Source organism: Rattus rattus, chromosome 3 (genome assembly GCF_011064425.1).
Source record: "Rattus rattus isolate New Zealand chromosome 3, Rrattus_CSIRO_v1, whole genome shotgun sequence".
NCBI lineage: Eukaryota > Metazoa > Chordata > Mammalia > Rodentia > Muridae > Rattus > Rattus rattus.
In genome coordinates, this window is record NC_046156.1 from 204,684,221 (window position 1) to 204,703,519 (window position 19,299).

At 41.7% G+C, this 19,299-nt stretch overlaps 1 protein-coding gene across 7 annotated transcripts in view; it reads right to left on the bottom strand.

Annotated features, from left to right (window-relative positions):
- Positions 1-19,299, bottom strand: part of Ssbp2 (single stranded DNA binding protein 2) — a 253,947-nt gene that overhangs the window by 156,383 nt on the left and 78,265 nt on the right. For all 7 annotated transcript variants that reach the window (XM_032899052.1, XM_032899050.1, XM_032899048.1 and 4 more), the window contains exon 3: positions 12,432-12,493. In XM_032899052.1, coding sequence (XP_032754943.1) covers positions 12,432-12,493 — 62 coding nt within the window. The remainder of the gene's footprint in view (positions 1-12,431; positions 12,494-19,299) is intronic.

Below are 19,299 nucleotides of genomic sequence, written 5' to 3' on the forward strand. Positions count from 1 at the left end.
TTCCTTAATGCCAAAACTATATTTTACCTAAACATTTTTCTAAAGTGTTAGGCATTCTCCTAAAAGGAGAAAGTAATTTTAAAACAGTATGGTTTTGTCTGGTCCTGAGGATCAAACCCTTATAAGTTGCTGGAAACCTTTGTCCTTATAATTGACTGTTCACATGACTGACGATTAGCTGAACGAATACTTCACCCAACTTTCACATGAAGAATAAAAATATAAATGATGTCCTTCTGTAATTAATAACAAAAATGTTGTTCCTTTTGTGTAAGGCAATTTTATCACCCAGCTCACAGGCCCCCACCCTAGCCAGCACATTGCATTAATCAAGCAACATTTTCCTAAAATCTCCATTGATCCTTCTTCAATTACCAAAATAGGTTAATAATTTTGCAACTAATCACCCCAATTCCTTTCCTATAATAATTAAAAAATTATACTTTAAGAAAAAGGCCCTGGTCCCCTTTTCCACTGTCAAGTTAGCTCAGCATCACCACAGGCAGAAGTTTGCGGCCTCCTGGGCACAGGGCTGACCATGTTACCCCATCTTTCCAAGTCTACACACGACCTCCACTTCGTCCAGGTTCACTTCACCTCCACATCCTGTACAAGGCTGTCCCTTTAGCGTGGAGCAGGCTGGAGGAGACAGAAGTCTGTCTTCCCCTCCTTGGGGAGAGCTCCACTGAGCAACAGCCTCCCAGGAACGTCTGAGAGAATGCAGCTCTCAGAGCAGGGCACACACACTGCTCCGTAAAGATGCACTGCAGACCAAGCTTTCATCTGTGTGAGGGCACAGCAGCCTCTGACCTTTGACACCTCTCAGTCTTTCTGGTCCTCTCCTCAACAAGAAAGAAACACAGTAGCCTGGTAGTGAAGAGCATCAACTCAGCGGGACTGCCTTCAAGAAGGGAAGCAAACAACTGAGCAGTGTCACCTTCCAGTGTCTGAGGTAGGTATTATTCCTTTTCCACTACATAGAAAAGAATTTACTTTTCCTTCTTATTAAAATCTTAAAGTAAGAGAGAAATATAAAGACGATAATAAAGACAAAAGTAAGTTGAGTTCAATGTCTTGACCAGAATGAAGGCTGTGTGTGACCTCCCCAGAGCCCAGCAAGATAAAGGAATGAGAGTCACAGACACAGAGAAGTACGCTAGACTCCCACATGGAGGTGTGCGAAGGCCTGAGTGTACTGTGCTTGCCGGTTTGCAACTTGCTAAGGAAATGTAAAGCCCTAAAGCAGTGTTTACTCAGCAGTCACAGGATATGCTACACAGCGCCATGATGGGCAGCTCGGAATGTCCTTACGCCCAAAGCTCCATTTCCTACAACTGTCCTAAGATGTCTACCAAAAGTCATTCTGTAACTTTTAATTTTGTTTGTTTTTCTCTATGTGACATAAAGTTACCTAAACTGTCCTCAACTCTATGTAAGCAAGGATGGCCGGGAGCTCCTCTGCCTTCAGCTTCTGCCTCCCAAGTGCTGAGCTGACAGTCATGCACCAGCACTCTCTTGGCTATTACATTTAAAAGACCAGATTTCACAACTACTGCCCTCACTGACTATGTCCTAAAAATGATTACGAATCTTTATTTTACACACATGAATATTTATCTTATAGCAGTGACCTGTTTACTTCTGTTTTGTCGCTAACAAATTTAACGGGCAACCAAAAGTTTACATGGTCAGGTTTGCAGATAATTAGCAAATTAAAATATAAAATAAGGTTATAGATGTTACTTTAGAGGACTTTGGTCTTCTCTAATAAAGGTTAAAAAAAAATGCCTCACCTAAAAACATTTGTCTGCCCCACAGATTTTTTAGTCATAGGTAGCCTTGTTCCAAGCCATCTTGTAGGTAAGTGTAAATTCTTTCCATGCTACGCTGGCTAGTTATGGCAACATGGCACAGACTAGAGACACCTGGGAAAAGACAGCCACCATGGAGGAGCTGCCTCCTTTCCACTGTCTGCTGCGTTCCTTAGGGCATTGTCCTGAGTACTGATTGAGTGGAAGGCCCTACTGGGTGGACTAAGATTACTGAGGGAATCAGAGGGAACCAGCCATGAGCAGCTCCTCGTCTCAGTTCCTGCTGAGACCCTGCTCTCACCTTTCTGGCATGGACTGAGGGTAACCTAGAGTATGCCACATAAGCCTTTTCCTCTCTGAGCTGCTTTTGGTCAGGTCAGCAACGGAGAAGCAAACTGGGAGACTTGCATTCACTTTGTCTACTCTGTGGAGTCAAAGGTTATCCAGCCAAGATAGGCCAGGGAAACAATGGGAGAAAATATACCAAAGAAAGCTCATAAAATAGGATGTTTTATTTTAGAAACTGCATTTCATAGTTAAGTCTAGAGTAATCTAAGACATAATTATGAAATTTTAAGAAACAAAATTACAAAACCAAAGAGGGCAAAGTTCAGCACCAGACTATGCATGTTTTAAAAAGGCATCATCTGCTTTATAGCTATGTTTGTTGAGCTCTAATAAATACAGGTGGAGAAGATGTTCTAAAACTTTATTTTCTTCTAAGGCTCAATCATGTCAGTAATATAGGCCATTAGCACTCTGACTGTCACCCTAATGTTTGGGACCAAGGGACTACATTAACAACCATAAAGCACCAAGAAGGCCAAAGGACACGGTTTTGGCACTGATGCATGCTTGACTAAGGAACAGTGCACAAACTTCTTAACTTCTCTAGTCTTAGCTTATAATTTAGAACATAAGGTCATTAAAGCAAGATACTCTGTATTAAACCCTTCATGAACTGAAAAAACAAACTTTGAACTACCTTTTCTTCTAGTAGTCTTTAAACTCTTATCTGGGTTATGTATACCATATACTGCTGTGGGAACAAAAGGCACACCCATAGCACGCAGGGGACTGAATCTTAAAGCAGTGATGAGCTGATATGAAAGTTGCTGAACTGCTAACTCTCTTAAAATATAAAAGTGGTATTTAATACATCATTAAAACTCACAAATGCCCCATGGGCTCATATAGTGACAGTGAATTTATCCCTCAGAGGAAGATTCACTGAGATACTTAATTTACCCCCCTGACCGGGTTTTATTATGAGCTCTTTGATGACTACTCAACCTGGTCCTCCTGGTCCTTGCATCCCAGGAGCTCTAAGAGTGCAGTCTCTAGACCTTTGTGGAGACAGACTCCACAGACTGAGGTGCTACAGACTAAGGAGCTTGAAAGCCAAGTGTTACCTTTGGTATACAGTGAACTCAACATGGCAGTTTATGCTTTAGATTTACATACTGTGATTATCACTGAGAAAGAAGTGGAAATGTGAATTCTATAAATGAAGACAAGCGCTGTATAAACAGAAGCAAAATTACCAAGTGGTAAAGTATTTGGGTGTCCATTATTAGACTCAGTGTTAACATCCACCCAGTATGAATGAAGGAAAACAAAGCTAATGTCCAAATTTCTGGTTCTCATCAAAATAGCTTTTACTTCTACCCCTAAAGCCATGATTCAAGTGTGAGTTAGCTAGCATTTATGGGAAGGCAACAGAGAAAACAAGATGGCTACCAAGAGACTATAAAGTTAATAAACAGAAGGTAGAACCTCAAGTACAGCATGCAGATAATGGGCTTTCTAAAAATAGATATTTGAAAAATTAAAAGGTAAAAAAGAAAGAAATTCCTTTGGGAAAAAATATTTTTGAGAAAAAAAGCCGTAAGTTCAAGTATGAACAGCTAGGGAAGTCACTTCTCTACACAATCCCTACAAAAGTTTGGACCTGGAATGTGCCCCATGTTAAAAGCGTACCCAGCTTGGCACTGAGTATCCTAGAAAGGGTACCTCCTGGTATCCTTGAGGTGGGAAGTGAGATACCAAATCCTTCCTTTTTCTATGTCCAGACCATTAGGCCTCGTGGCTGCTCTACCATGTGCTCCACCCACGAGGAGCGGCCTTAGGGACAAAGAAAATAAGCCAATAAGTCATAGACTAAAACCTGCAAAACCGTAAGCCAAAGTCACTCCTTCATCTTCTAAGTGACTGTCCCAGGCACAACAAAACTTACTGCACAACCACAAAGTGTGCTAACTTACTCTCTGTTGAACAAAACCATTTAATCACAAGACCCAGGTACTTCACTCAAAACAGGCAGAAGAAACTCTTCACCTTACCATTTTCACACATGCATTTACCATAGTAATTAGTATTTCATAGTTTTCAGAGTATTAAATTTTGCTCCATTTTATAAAATTCTTCTGCTCCTGAATTAATGATGAGTTCATATTTTAAAGTCTGGTAAATTAGCATCCACTGGATCTGTGTTAAATTCAAACACCACAATCCTGCACTTGATCCGAATTATTACTTAAGACAAATTATATAATTTTACTAAGACAATAAAGGTGAGGGCTGGGCTTAAACTTTTTAATTATTACCTTATTTTGCTTCTGTGTAGGTTCAGCAATGAGAGTTCAAGTTTCAAGTCTCCTAATTCTGATTACGGACAGGTCTACACAGATTCAGCTGTGTGAACAGCATCCATTATTATAAGAATGGCAGGGAAGACCCCATGAGTAATACCCTAGCTCTATTCCTCTTACTCTAATTTTGTTCCTGAGTATCCTATGATAACCACACCCTTACCTTCTCTGCAGCTGCCAGTGGTCCAAAGATGCCTCACTGCAGAGAAAACTCCAGAGAAAACATCCCGAGTCCTTTCTTACACGTCCAGCATGTAAACTGCCCCTTTAACAGGCTATGTACCTCAAGTCTTAGAGACTACTCAAACAGTGAATCAGCGCTGGTAAAGAATTACTGACCCCACTATGTTCCCTGAGGAGCCAGCTGGCCCTTGGTGGGAATCCAGCGTTGCTCTCTTCTGCTGGCCCTCTCAGCTCTCCCTTGTAGCCCATCCCATTCCTTTGTGTTATAAGCAGATACCTTTCTGTTTGGAGCCCCAGTGCCTGGCTAATCCAGGCTTGGACTCAGATAGGTGATGACACTCTCTTTCTTGTCTTCCATTTCAGTCCTGTTAACACCACCAGCCCTCTATCAACCTCCATTTTATTTACTAGAGACTCCAACACTTGGCAGAGACACAGGATGCCCTGCCCCAGTCCTTATATCCCTGTCACTGCAGATACAGGCTTTGTCCCACTTCAATGACCTTTGCCCCCAACACCACCTCAACTCCCTAGGACCCTGCCTCTTGGTGTGCAAAGGGTCCTCTTAGCTCTCTCCATAGCCCTTCCAAGCCTTTTCTACCAGCCCAGTCCTATTCCCTGTGACACTCACGGACCGTAGAAGCACTCTGGACCAGGGATGGACAGCCACCACACCTTCCTAAGGCGACAGAAACCAAGGAAAGGAACGTACAGCAAACAAAGACAAGACCAGATATCGACACCTAGAATTATCTCAGTTATCACTGCCTAGACACTGTTGTAAAAACAAGGCCATGAAAAGTCAAGGCAATGTGCTCCCACCAGCACCTTACTACAGTATCCCTGAGAAATGCAAAGCACCTTTGGCACAAGACACGAACTTCAAAATAGCAGTTACAAGTGTGTGCAAGGACCTTACAGACTATATGAATAAATTCCTCAAGGACTTTGAATTGGCCTAACCCAACATCTACCCAATCAATGAAATGCTGGAGTGTATAAAGGGGACCAGTCTTATAGATCCAAAACTACAGGATCTCCATAACACAGAGCAATAACAGAATATCCAAAAGGAGACCTAGTAAAATTCCAAGGTAAAAAAGTAACAGAAGCCAGAGGCCTCATACCAGACCGAAAAGTCATTGCAATGACCATTTGCAAAGAAGCAAAGAAGTATGGCCAAAAGGATATAGTGCGAGACACACTGGGACACACTACAGCTTCCACGGTGAGATTTTTTTTCTCTCTATTGAGTTGGAGGTAGCAAGGGTGGAAGACAAGGCTATGGGAGGAGGAGATGAGTGGAAATTAGATGCACAATATCAAAGTTCACAGAGAACCAGTAAAAAAAGATTTTAAAGAATATGTTGTAGGAAAAAAATTCAATTAAAAAACAGAATCATTCCTTCTTTAAAAGGGGAACAAGAATACCCTTGGCAGGAAATAGGGAGGCAAAGTTTAGAACAGAGGCTGAACGAACACCCATTCAGAGCCTGCCCCACATATGGCCCATACATATACAGCCACCAAACTAGATAAGATGGATGAAGCAAAGAAGTGCAGACTGACAGGAGCCAGATGTAGATCTCTCCTGAGAGACACACCCAGAATACAGCAAATACAGAGGTGAATGCCAGCAGCAAACCACTGAACTGAGAACAGGACCCCCGTTGAAGGAATCAGAGAAAGAACTGGAAGAGCTTGAAGGGGCTTGAGACCCCTTATGAACAACAATGCCAAGCAACCAGAGATCCCAGGGACTAAGCCACTACCCAAAGACTATACATGGACTGACCCTGGACTCCAACCTCATAGGTAGCAATGAATAGCCTAGTAAGGGCACCAGTGGAAGGGGAAGCCCTTGGTCCTGCTAAGACTGAACCCCCAGTGAACGTGATTGTTGGGGGGAGGCAGTAATGGGGGGGAGGATGGGAGGGAACACCTATATAGAAGGGAGAGGGAGGGGATGTTGGCCCCGGAAACTGGGAAAGGGAATAACAATCAAAAATGTAAATAAGAAATGCTCAAGTTAATAAAAATAAAAAATAAATAAAATAAAATAAAAAAACAAACCAGAATTATTACCCCTGGGGCTGAAGAGTTAGCTTTGCAGTTAAGAACTCGTTCTGCTTTTACAGAGGACTCAAGTTTGGGTCCAGGTATGTGTATGAGGCAGATCACAACTGACTGCTCTAGAAGCTCTCTTGACTCCAGAGGGACCTGCATTCACTGCACATGTGTTTATGCGCATGCACGCGCACGCACATGCACGCACACACACATGCACACACATAATAAAAATAATAAATAAATATTTATTAAAAATAAATCTTAACCCTTATTGAAATGATCTCTGATTACAAATCAAGATGCTTCACTTCTGATAAAAATGGAGAAAATTATATCTATTTTAAGGGGCTTATGAGGATTCAAATGATGATATATGCAAAAGTACTTTTAAGACATTTAAAGCACTTTAAAAAATTATTCTAGCTCAAGACCCCATATGTACAGCAATGCCAACCAACCAGAGCTTCCAGGACTAAGCCACCACCCAAAGACTATCATGGAATGACTCTGATAGGGTTGCAATGAATATCCTAAAAGTGGAAGGGGAAGCCCTGGGTTTAAGACTGAAAGTGAACTAGACTGTTAAAGGAACAATAAGGAAGGGGGGAGGGGATGTTTGCCCGAAACCGGGAAAGGGAATAAACCTTCTAATGTATATAAGGTTTAAAAAAAAAAAAAAAAAAAAAAAGCAGAAAAAAAAAATTATTCTAACAAGGTTTCTTATAGCTAGCCCAATCAGGAAAAAGTTGCATACTAAATAAATAAAATCTGTCTTCCTTTTCTTTCCAATTCTTTCTGTTTTACAAAAGATTCATTCTGTGTTTTTTTGGGGGGAGGGGTGTCGGGAGGGGCTTTGTTTTCTTTGTTTTCGTCTCCAGCACATTTTCCTTATTTCACACATTCCTTTCCTCCTCTCTGAGACTAAAGTCTGCCTTTTCTCTATGGAATCAGCAACTCTGGCACGTTTACCCCGTTTGCACGCTGACTGAAGCCTTCTTCCTCTCCCAGGTACTGCCTTGGCTGTCTTGCAGTTGTGGTTCACTGACTATTCCGGAAGGCACACCAACAGCAGTGAGGACCAGCCAACCAATCACTACCACTCCTGCCCAGCAGGCCACTCCAGTGTTCTAACTCTTCCGTCCTGTGTCGGGCTCCCCGTAGCTCTATGCCATGTCATCCTGAGCTTAAAATCACCAGTGCTAGCACTGATTTCATTTCCGGCTGTCAAGTGAAATGAACTAAGTCCTTATGTTAATCTTATCAGTTATATATTTTAGAATACAAATGTATAGACCTAAGATTATTTTAAATGGTAGTTTTAATTTTTATGTTATAAATTAAAATGCACAGTATTTTTTAATTAAGGCATCAGACGGTAAGTTTTTGTGAGCCTCTATTTTCAAATTTCATGGGTTTAAAAATACATTTACTTCAGAGGAAAGAAATTTCTTGGAATTTTTATTTTTAAAATTAATGGAAGAAGTGGGAACATTTGTTCACAAGTACAAACAAGAAGTAAATTTCCAGTGCTATATGCTCTAGAGGAAGGTAACAAGCTGAAACTGGGAAATTGCATGTTCCACCATAGTACAAAAGGGATAGACCGCTTCTGCAGAGATCAGGTCAGAGGTAAGACTGAAGGTTACAAACCATCTGCTTCCTCAACAGCACAATCCCTCTTCTCCCCAAGGCTGGTGTGTGTGTGTGTGTGTGTGTGTGTGTGTGTGTGTGTATGTGGTGTGTGTGTGTGTGTGCATGTGGTGTGTGTGTGTGTATGTATGTTTCTCCAGTTCTTTTCTTTGACTTTTCACTCTTAGGTTGTGTTTTATGCTAACTCTGGAACTCTGGAAACATTACACATGACATTATATCCTTCAACTACTCCAGGAAACCCTCAAACTGAAAAAAGTTGATTACAATGGTCTTGTATATTTCAAATCACAATGTTTTAAGGCATTTTTGATAACTGAACCAAAATATCTCAAAAACTCAACTCCAAGGTGGAAGGAGAGAAGACACAGAGCCACAGAGCAAGGATAAGGGTCCAGATTCAAGATGTCCCTTTAAAAGAAAACCCCAGCAACTGTCAGCTACCTCTTTACCCATCTGACCACAAGTCTTGCCTTGTTATGTCCTATGGATACCTTCACTTCTGAGCACTTAGCCTGCTCTATGGTATATGCTGCTAAGTCCCAAATGGTTACATAGCTATCTCAGCGCTATAGACCCAGACCTCTCACTTTGTAGAGGGCATCTCTACCTAAGTTCTCAAATTTTAAACTATGCAAACTAATGCTTGCTCCTCTTTCTAAAACCTATGTCGTCTGCATTACCTCCTCAATGGCATCACTGTCTATCCCATCACTCAAGTCTAAGAATGCCTAACCACTGTTCAGCTAAACAACTACAAGCCCCTATACCAATCTCTACCTCTGTTCTCAACCCTTTGACTCCTCTCCATGATAATGCCCAGTACTAGTCTAAAAGCACTGAACTAATCATGAAATATACTTCGTTTAAAATGTCAAAGTGGTAAATCCAAAATGCTTCACGGACTCTATAACTCCTAATCTGGCCTCTGCCTTTTTTCCTAGCTGTGAATACTCCTTTTCATAGTACCACAACCTCAATGGTAAGTGGTTCGACTACCTATTACAGTCAACCCCCTCTTACACCTCTATATTAACTATTATTTGCCCTTGATACTTGTCCTCAACTACCTTTCAGTTCAGCTTTGATTTACTTCCTCTGCAATGCCTTTTCTTATTCTCCTGACAAGAGTGAATGCAGCACCTGCATTTATATTATAAATATATATTTATATTTTTATCATAACACACATACTTCTGTTATACTTTTTTTTGACTTGTTTATCTAGTCCACCAATTTTCTGGAGGGTGATATAGTTTGCACAAAGTTTACTTTATATTTAGTACACAGGCTTAAACAAAACGACAATTCCAATTTCAAATCCTTTTGAAAAGTGACAGGAAGTCATAAAACTATAGCTGGTCCACTGATTGGTCTTAGCTGGGCTCCATAAGCTATAAATAGTCAAATACTTGGTTCCATCAGCACCAGCAGTCTCCTGGGTAGTGACAAAGGGAACCACTAACACAGACCTACCTCATTCATCAGACCACAGACTACAAGGCCCAGTTCTAAACTCTTAAGACAACACGGCCATGGATCTGTTGGATTGAATTCAGCCCTCAGTAAAAGTTTCCCTCTGCAAAATGGTCAGGGATGCTTATTGGTCACGCATTGTTCGGGAAGGGTAGAGCCACAGCTTTTTGGTAGTACTCAGAGTGCACCTTCACTTCAAAACTGTTAATCATCCAGGACTGACATATATGAAACAAGTGTTAAAAGAACATATTGATAGTTCTGTGGGGAAACCCAAGAGAATATTGTTAAATATTACATATGCTGTACGTTAAGTTCAACAAACATAGATTACATGCCTTCTGAATCTCTGAGTCACAGAAAGGAGGAATAATGGCAGGTTTAAAAGCCATTGCTTCTGATAGCTGATAGATAAAGAACTAAGTCTAGCACAAAGACAGGACAAGGATGTAGGACGTTGTTATCAATCACTGTGATGAAGATATAGGTTAACTTAGTGAAGAAGTAGAAAAAATGAAATAGGCATAAAAAAATAAACGTAGAGAAAAACTAAACATCCTCACTCTTTTACTCCACATATTCAATATGAACAGACATCTATGGTAACGCCTATGGTACTTTATACTCATAAGCATCAGCACATCTATAAAGATGTCAACAGAAGGGAAGACTTAATGGCACTTAGAAGGTAGCTACAAATTTAGGGCTGAAGCTACAGTACAGAAGCAGAGCACTTCCCCACTTCCCTACTATGCATTAGACCCCCAAGCTCAATCCCCTTGAGTTAGAAAAAAGAAAAGAGTATAGATCTAAATACCTTCACTACATCATATACCAAATTACAATTTTGATTGTTTTTAACACTATACAAGAGACCAGACTTAAACCCAGAAAACAGCACAATGACCTTGCACAACTGTAGTGGACATGGACGGTTGGTCCAATTACAGGAACAATGTTCAAACAAAGGCTTGCACCTGTTCCTGCTGTGTGTGAGAGACAAACGGGAAACCCACAACCACAACTGACCAAGTGCGGTTCCAGTGCCACAGAACTTCAAGTAAGTCATGTGTCTACGGAAGAGGTTAAAAAGATGATGCTTAAATAATGTACAGAGGAAACTCCATGCCTGACACTGAAAGAGGCCCTTTGGTTCCTTCCTTTAAAGATGATGTTAGAAATGAGTGGTCAAGGCAACAGGTGATGCTTCTGATAGCGAGGGAGGGAGGGACACACACAACACACACACACACACACACACACACACACACACAGAGAGAGAGAGAGAGAGAGAGAGAGAGAGAGAGACACCCAGCTAGCTATCTGAAGATCTGTCCTCCCAATTGCAGCTGCAGGAAAGCTAATTTCCCACCTAAAACGTCCACTACCATAATCACTGTGCTGAGCGACCTCATCAGAACTTCTCACATCACACTTGACAAAGAATAAGAACTGCATTTCTTAACATCAAACCTACAAGTGTCCCTGCACTCCTGTCTCACCACAGTAGCAGAGATGGACTCGTCTTTCTTAGAGACCCCAGCATGTGTGTGATGGTACACTCTTTTCCTACCCCTTGTAGTAGCAAGCTCCGCTCATCTACCTCTCCTGTGTGAGCCCAGGATGGCTAACCCTCTCCCAGTCAACCGCATGCTTTGCCAGGTGTCACCCTTTACTCTCATCCGAGCTGAGGCTCTTGAACGGCTCACTACATCCACCCTTTGCCAACTTCAGCTTCCCAGTCTCTAATGAGTTCACCAGATCTACTGTTTGCTGCTGTCACTTTACGATCTGACTGCCTACTGTTGAATATGCCAATCAGACTTCTATCTCCTACCCTCAGTGCTCCCAAGAGAAGTGAAGCTCAGAGAAGAAACTGGGAGGCTGGCACACCAACACAGAGGACTGTCTAGTACTAACTTAGTCTCATGATAACTCTTAGCCCTCTTTATAGAAACCAATCTTATAGCTAGTTAGTAAGTAAGTTAAGAGCAAAGAAAAAGTGCCATCCTTATCTGCCACAGCAAGACAAGAAAGGAGGCTGCTACGGCATGAATTGTACCTTCTCCACATTTAAACGCTGAAGTCCTGACTCTCTGTGTGATGGCCCTTTGAGGTGAGGTCTCTGGAAAATAATCACATTTAGCTGACATCATGAGAGCAGAACCATCACGATGATATTAGTTCCCATTAAGAATAAACACTGATGCCTTGCGTTCCCTCTCTCCCACCATCACGCAAAGATAGGCTGCCTACAAGTCATCAGGACAGCCCTCGTTAGAAGGCTGATCTCGGACAGCTGTCCTCTGCAACCCTGAGGAAATCCACTTCACTGGATGTGCCATCGGACCTATGGTATTTCCTATAGCAACTCTCCAAAGGAAGGTCATGAGCACAGTTAAAACCCCGCGCACCAGCTCCAATTCCAGTCGGAGTCAAAAGAAGTATCTTTAAGTAAATTCAAGGATGTTGGTCTTGAGGTTTTGTTTTTGGCTCCAAATACAACCTTTTAGTTCACAACTGTAGAAAATGAGAGTAGGGGATCGTAAAGAGTTTAGTATCACATAAAAATGAAATAAAGAATACTTACCACCACCAAGAATGTAAGAATCCTGGCGGCTCCCCCAATGTGATGTTTTTTTCCCATCTTATCTAAAACGAATAAAAAAGAATATTAAATACTGTCAGTGCAGTACTTTGCCTCACACACATTACCAAGCAACGCTCCTCTCCTTTAAAATGCTACAGAGCTTTCCAGCTCTCATCTCCGTGCTTTGCTCAGGCCCCCAGTACCCTACAAGGCGATTAGGGGACTGACTGGTGCATGAGAAGATGCTGCCATAACTTCCTTGAGTTTACTTCCCACCACTTCAGTAATAAACATTCATGTCTTGGTGCTCTAAGGCCACCTGTCCATGATCTTTAAGAAGCTGCCAATGGACCAGAGAAATGACTAAGCCAGTAAAGGCATTTTCTGTGACCAAAGTTCAAACCTAGGAACCTACATAAAGGTAGTAGAAGGGAACCCGAGTTGTCCTGCTTCTACATGCATGTCATGGCACATGCATTCCCCCATACCTGTAAGTGCATGTGCATGCACACGCATACACATACAAATTAATTAATAAGTCACCTGACACTAAGAACGTGTTTCCTACCTTAGTCTCTCATTACCTGCTCCCCTGCTAAGTTGTTATCCACACCGAGTTCTAAGAGGACACTGAAATTAGGAAGGAGGGAAAGAGTTGCTAACACCATCGTCGTTAGGGCTGCTCCACCAGCAGCAGAGTGAAGAAGCCACTCATTCCACTCCATCTGGTTTAGCATAAACTTCTTGGCCCCTGAATTGTGCAAACACAGTTGAGCAACAGCTTGCCCTCAAGAGCTGCAGTCCAGGTCCATAAGGCTACCCTGAGCTCCTCAAGTAACTGAAGCCAGTCAAAAATTCAGCTATGCAAAACCTCTTACCCATAGTTTTGTAACCAGAACCTCTTTAGTTTGATCTTTCAGCCCTGATTGGTTATGGGGATGAATGATTTTATGTAAATATGTCACTTCAATGTTCCTCCTGTGCTTTTTAGGATAAGCAGTCTAGTTACTTGACTAGATTATATTCTTTCTGTTGTATTTAGTGTGCTTTTAATTAGCATGTCTGGATCCTGACTGATAGCACCACATCACAGCACTTCATGAAAGAATACTTAAATTGCATTCCTTTTAAGCACAATGAAGCACAGACATTAAAGTTTAGTGGTTTTACAACTTTGGTATGTGAACCAAGAAAAATTTAAGACTTGTTTGACTCTGTTTTCTCATCTATAACATAAGCTAGTAATCATCTACCTACAAAATGTTTGAGAGGATTAAGCTGGTCCGTTCAGCACTCAAAATAGTGAGTACAGAAAGAGTGTAACTGTTAGCTGCTGAACTGTTTGCTTTGACCCTGAAGAAAATTCTCACAAAAATTACTCCAGCATCACTGTCACCACAAAACAAACAAACAAAAAAAGTCAGATATATGTCACAGAGAAACAAGTGTTTCGGTTTATAGTAAACACATTTAGCTTACTAATCAGAACACGTAGCATACCTCCATACACCCAGGGAAGACAATACAGTTAGATGTACCAAAAAGCGGGCTGAAACAGAGCCCCACCGCTGAAGAGTCTGTGAAAGGGAGACTAGTCAACAGGTGATCACAGCACAGCGGCCTTTGCACATAAATGGAAATCGTACTATGGGACATTTGGAGGGTGAGCTTTAAACCCAGTCTGCAGAGAGAAGGGAAAGCTGCCCAGAGGAACTCAGGGGTTAGGAATTTGCTAAGTTTCGTAGGTGCAGAACATGGAAGGCTTGTTCGTCTCTGCATCTCCCCACTCTCTGTAATGCCGAGGAAGAAGTGACCACTCAGTGCACATATGGGGAGTACTGCAGAAAACATTATGTGTTCCCTGGCTCACTTAAAAGGCAGCTTCTAGAACCAGCTGGGTGACTGCAAACTTGATCAGACAGAGGCACATATCTTTGGAGAGTCCTCTGCTGAGGAGGAGTCTCAGAGTTCACCAAGCACATCCGATCACTCTCCTGCCACTGCCACATCAATGCACTGCAAATCTGCTTCAAGCAAACTGCAGCAAATCCTGATTCCTCCCAGCGGTGAAAAGTAGACCAGGACATTTCCAAATCTCTGAAGAGGCAGGACTGTAAACAAATGCTTGTGGTTAAGGGGTAATAATGAGGAACAGGAGAAAGGGAGGGCCGCTCTTTTCAGAGCTGAAGGAAGAAAGAGTAGTGCACCTGCCTTTGCGCTGAGCCCTGACTAGGAAGTTAAAGCCCTGTACACTGAGCTGTCATCGTGCCTGCTGGCCTGGGAGGAAGAGGCCGAACATCCATCCTCTTTCCCAGTGCTCCTGGGCAGATGCTCGGCTCCTGGTCAGGTACTCTCTTTGCTCTACACTCCAAATACAGATCTTACTGTGGTGCTGAACTGCTAGCTGGTCTCAGCTGTACCTCACCCACACAGATAATACATAGGTTACTGTCTGGCAGTGAATTGGAGAATAAAGTCAGGTTTCTTTGTATTTTGATGGAAAAAGTTTATAATTTTTATGATGAAGAATCAAAAGTAGATCCAACCATTTGCCTATGAATTTCATAAAGTCATTGTTTTTGATAGCTGAGTAATATTCCATTGTGTAGATGTACCACATTTTCTGTATCCATTCCTCTGTTGAAGGACATCTGGGTTCTTTCCAGCTTCTGGCTCTTATAAATAAGGCTGCGATGAACATAGTGGAGCACATGTCTTTGTTATATGTTGGAGCATCGTTTGGGGATATGCCCAGGAGTGGTATAGCTGGGTCCTCAGGTAGTACTAGGTCTAATTTTCTGAGGAACCTCCAGACTGATTTCCAGAGCGGTTGTACCAGCAAGTTTTTGTTTGGTTCACTATCTTTATCTAGAATTCTTAAGTACGTAGACGTAAATGATTTAGAAGTTTAAGGTAAACAACTAACATACTATCAGAAAGTAAACAAACAAAATACAACAGCAATCTTAAGAAAGTTAAATAGAAACTTGAGCAATCAGTGAGGCTAGAAAGACTAAATGTGAACAATGAACACAAATACATCATATAAATGAAGACAAATTTCAATTTAAGTTCTAAGTAGTAACAAAATATGTGTATTTGTGTCGCCTTGTATCTGATAATATAAGTCACTCATATTCTTTGGTTCATAAACAGTGAGGAAATTTTCTTAATTAGGATTGATGAGAAATAAAAACTCATGTCCTACTAGATATTATTTAATTCAAAACGTTTGTCTTGTTCTCTTAATCTTTTCCTTTACAAATCTTTACTGACTAAAGTCTTCTTGAAAGGGCGTAAGATCATAAACATGTCCCAAACATCAAAATTCTGATCACTAGAACTAACCCAATCTTAGAAATAACAAGTTTTCAAAATGTTGTTTTTCATATTTCATGCCAGTTCACCTTGCTTTGCATAAGTTGCTCATGAAATAATTTAAAACAAAGTGAAATTATCTAAGGTCTCAGTGCCAGGGACACTGGAGGTAGGACTAGACTCACAGTCTAGCCTGCCCTGCACACTGAAGTGCAAACTTAAGGTTCTTTGGAAAGTCGGTTGGATGGTGTTTTGCTGGGGCAAACACATGAAGGAACCATTCGTTAAAATGGACACAGATGAAAAGCTAAGGCAGACTTGTGAAGGAATGGTTCACTGAAGCAGACACAGGAGAGAGGATGTTCTGCTAAAGCAAATACATGAAAGGACACATGATAAAGGACTCTTCGATAACTACACACATGTATTGGTCCACCTTACATTGCATAGTTGAGCTGCATTTGTCGGGACTCCATAGAGAGAAACACACCAAGAAACTTCTGGTGGTGTGCTGCAGTCTGTTGCCGCTTCCAAGGACTCGGGCTGATTGGATTCACATGCTGAGGTAAGACATGCGAAGGGCACATGATGTTTGGAGGGTATAATAGGACTCCATGGAGTGACAGAGACAGAGCTTGGCTTGCTGGTACAGTTAGCTGTGCAACACTTGGAGGTCTTACATCTTCGCTGGTCTTCACTTCCCTGAGAGAAGCACAGCTGAGAACTTCCTGTGTCCCACTGGTCTTCTTCTTCCTATGTCCCCGCTGGTCTTCTCCTTCTTCCTGTGTCCCGCTGGTCTTCTCCTTCTTCCTGTGCCCCGTGGTCTTCTCCTTCTTCCTGTGCCCCGCTGGTCTTCTCCTTCTTCCTGTGCCCCGCTGGTCTTCTCCTTCTTCCTGTGCCCCGCTGGTCTTCTCCTTCTTCCTGTGCCCCGCTGGTCTTCTCCTTCTTCCTGTGCCCCGCTGGTCTTCTCCTTCTTCCTGTGCCCCGCTGGTCTTCTCCTTCTTCCTGTGCCCCGCTGGTCTTCTCCTTCTTCCTGTGCCCCGCTGGTCTTCTCCTTCTTCCTGTGCCCCGCTGGTCTTCTCCTTCTTCCTGTGCCCCGCTGGTCTTCTCCTTCTTCCTGTGCCCCGCTGGTCTTCTCCTTCTTCCTGTGTCCCGCTGGTCTTCTCCTTCTTCCTGTGCCCCGCTGGTCTTCTCCTTCTTCCTGTGTCCCGCTGGTCTTCTCCTTCTTCCTGTGTCCCGCTGGTCTTCTCCTTCTTCCTGTGTCCCGCTGGTCTTCTCCTTCTTCCTGTGTCCCGCTGGTCTTCTCCTTCTAACTTGAGCTGAGGCTAAGGCCTGGGTGTCTCTGCTAGGTTGTGTCACCCCTGTTGCTAACCTGACTCTACTGAACTGCTGGTGTATCTGTGAAGTGTTTGAAAGTGGACTGAGCTGCCGCTGCCTGCTAACCTGTGAACTGAACTGGTGCTTCCAGACAAGACAGATGGGAGTTGCTCCAAAGAACCTTTCTAAACAGGTCCACCACCACCCCCATCCTTTCTCTTCCACTGCCTCTGGTGGGTGGTAGTTACAAGGAAGGTTAAAGCATTTAAGAACCATCATTAAAAATAGGATTTGAAAAAATTAAAGTTACGTACACCAGTCACCACAGTCCGTTTCCTTCTTGCACTTCCAACCCAACAGAGCCATTTCAGGGATTATGTGCTCTGAGACGCTACCTGTATGTGTTGTTTATACTATCTTTTTATCAGAAGATGCCTAGAGGGAAATCTCTGTGTGTTTTTAAACACTGTCTCATATTACTCTATAAAGAAACTCAAAATGCACCCCACTTATTACTGCTCCAACCCTAACAACAAAGAGAGTGACTAGAGGACATATTTCCCACTTCAAATCGCAGTTCTGTGCCAGAAGCAACTCAGAATTTGGTCTATCAGACACAGAAACCTTTCTTTTACAGTTATGGAGTGAACAACACTTGAGACCAGAAATGTTTCCACACTTAATGATACTGCTACTTTCAAGCCGACAGTAGCCCACATGAGCTTATCTAAGGAGAGAATGAAATCCTCTCACAAGGGGCAAAAAGTTTGGGGGGAAATGAACACCATAAACGACCTAGGAAATATCAATAGCAAATGTAATGCCAATGCCATGTGAATGTTGACACCTACACTCCAGAGCAGCGTGAGGCTATGACAAAGAACAGGTCATTCTGCACGGAAAGGGCATGCCCAACTAGTTTGGCAAGTTGAAAGGAGAACTATAAGTACAATAGGAAAATAGTCTATTTGAAAGCAAAAGTGTGTGTATATGCACAGTTGAGCATGTGTATATTAAATAAATAACACCAAATTTAAAACTATCTTCTGGAAAGGAGCATTGAAAGACTTCCATTGTAAAATTACATTCATCTATGCATCTGTTGTTTATCTACTATGCATTAATTAATAGTCGGTGGTGTTGACAAATGGCCAGAATGTACCCATGTTGGCTGACACTCTAGAAACATTTGTTCTTAATGAGAAAGTTCTGTGCACTGAGTGTTGCACTGTGGGTCCCAGGCTTGTTTCTATGTTGGATAATATCTATGCCAACTAATTCTATCTTTACTGGGTTTTCCTTCTTCCTCTGTTCTAGTCCCTTTTTCCTTTTCTGATTCAAATATCATATCCACCTGTCTTCATATCATATTCCTCTCTCTTTATGCTATAGTCTCTATTCAATTAGAACTTCCATGTAAGTTATCTTAAAACCTCTTCTGCCATATTTAGATTGGGGACCTTGTCTACGACTATGCCAGTTTTATCAGATAACCCAGCATTTTCGTCATTCTCCATGAACTAAGAACAAACGCTGAATCATGGACAAAATACACATTAACTGATGTAAAGCATGGTTTGTGGTATTGTACATATTACATGCTTGTTATCTTGTACAACAATGCTCCTATGAACCATCCATAAACATGATGAGGGAAAGTTTGCCCAAAAGAGAACCTATCTTATAAGACTAATTAAATATCCCATAAAAAATGGAACTGGCTTTGAAGGCTAAGGGAGGGAGAGGGAGAGAATATGTAAAAATACAATCTATTCTCATTTGAGGAAAATTAGAAAATAAATATTAGCAATTTAAAAAACTTCCAATCATGTCTCCATACTGTTTTTATACCAGAGATTTTTAAGCTGGGTCAATGACTGGGGTTACAGGATTAGTGAGACTTGGGCAGTTGGGGAAAAACAAGACATGGCATTTTCCTAATGTGAGGGCTCATTTATTATTCATCAGGTTCTTAAGGGTCCCCCATTTAAAAACAAAGAACTATCCCTATCCCCGGAACTTTGCAAAATAAATAAATAAATAAATAAATAAATAAATAAATAAATAAATTGTCAAGTGTATAACATTTTGTATATTTACAAATTATTTCTCACTTAAGCATTTTTTCATTTGCAAAACAGGAAACAATCTAAATGACCCCATGTAGTGGGATTCATAAAATATAATAGATCATGAAACATTGCACAGAATAAAATATTCTAAAGCCATAAAA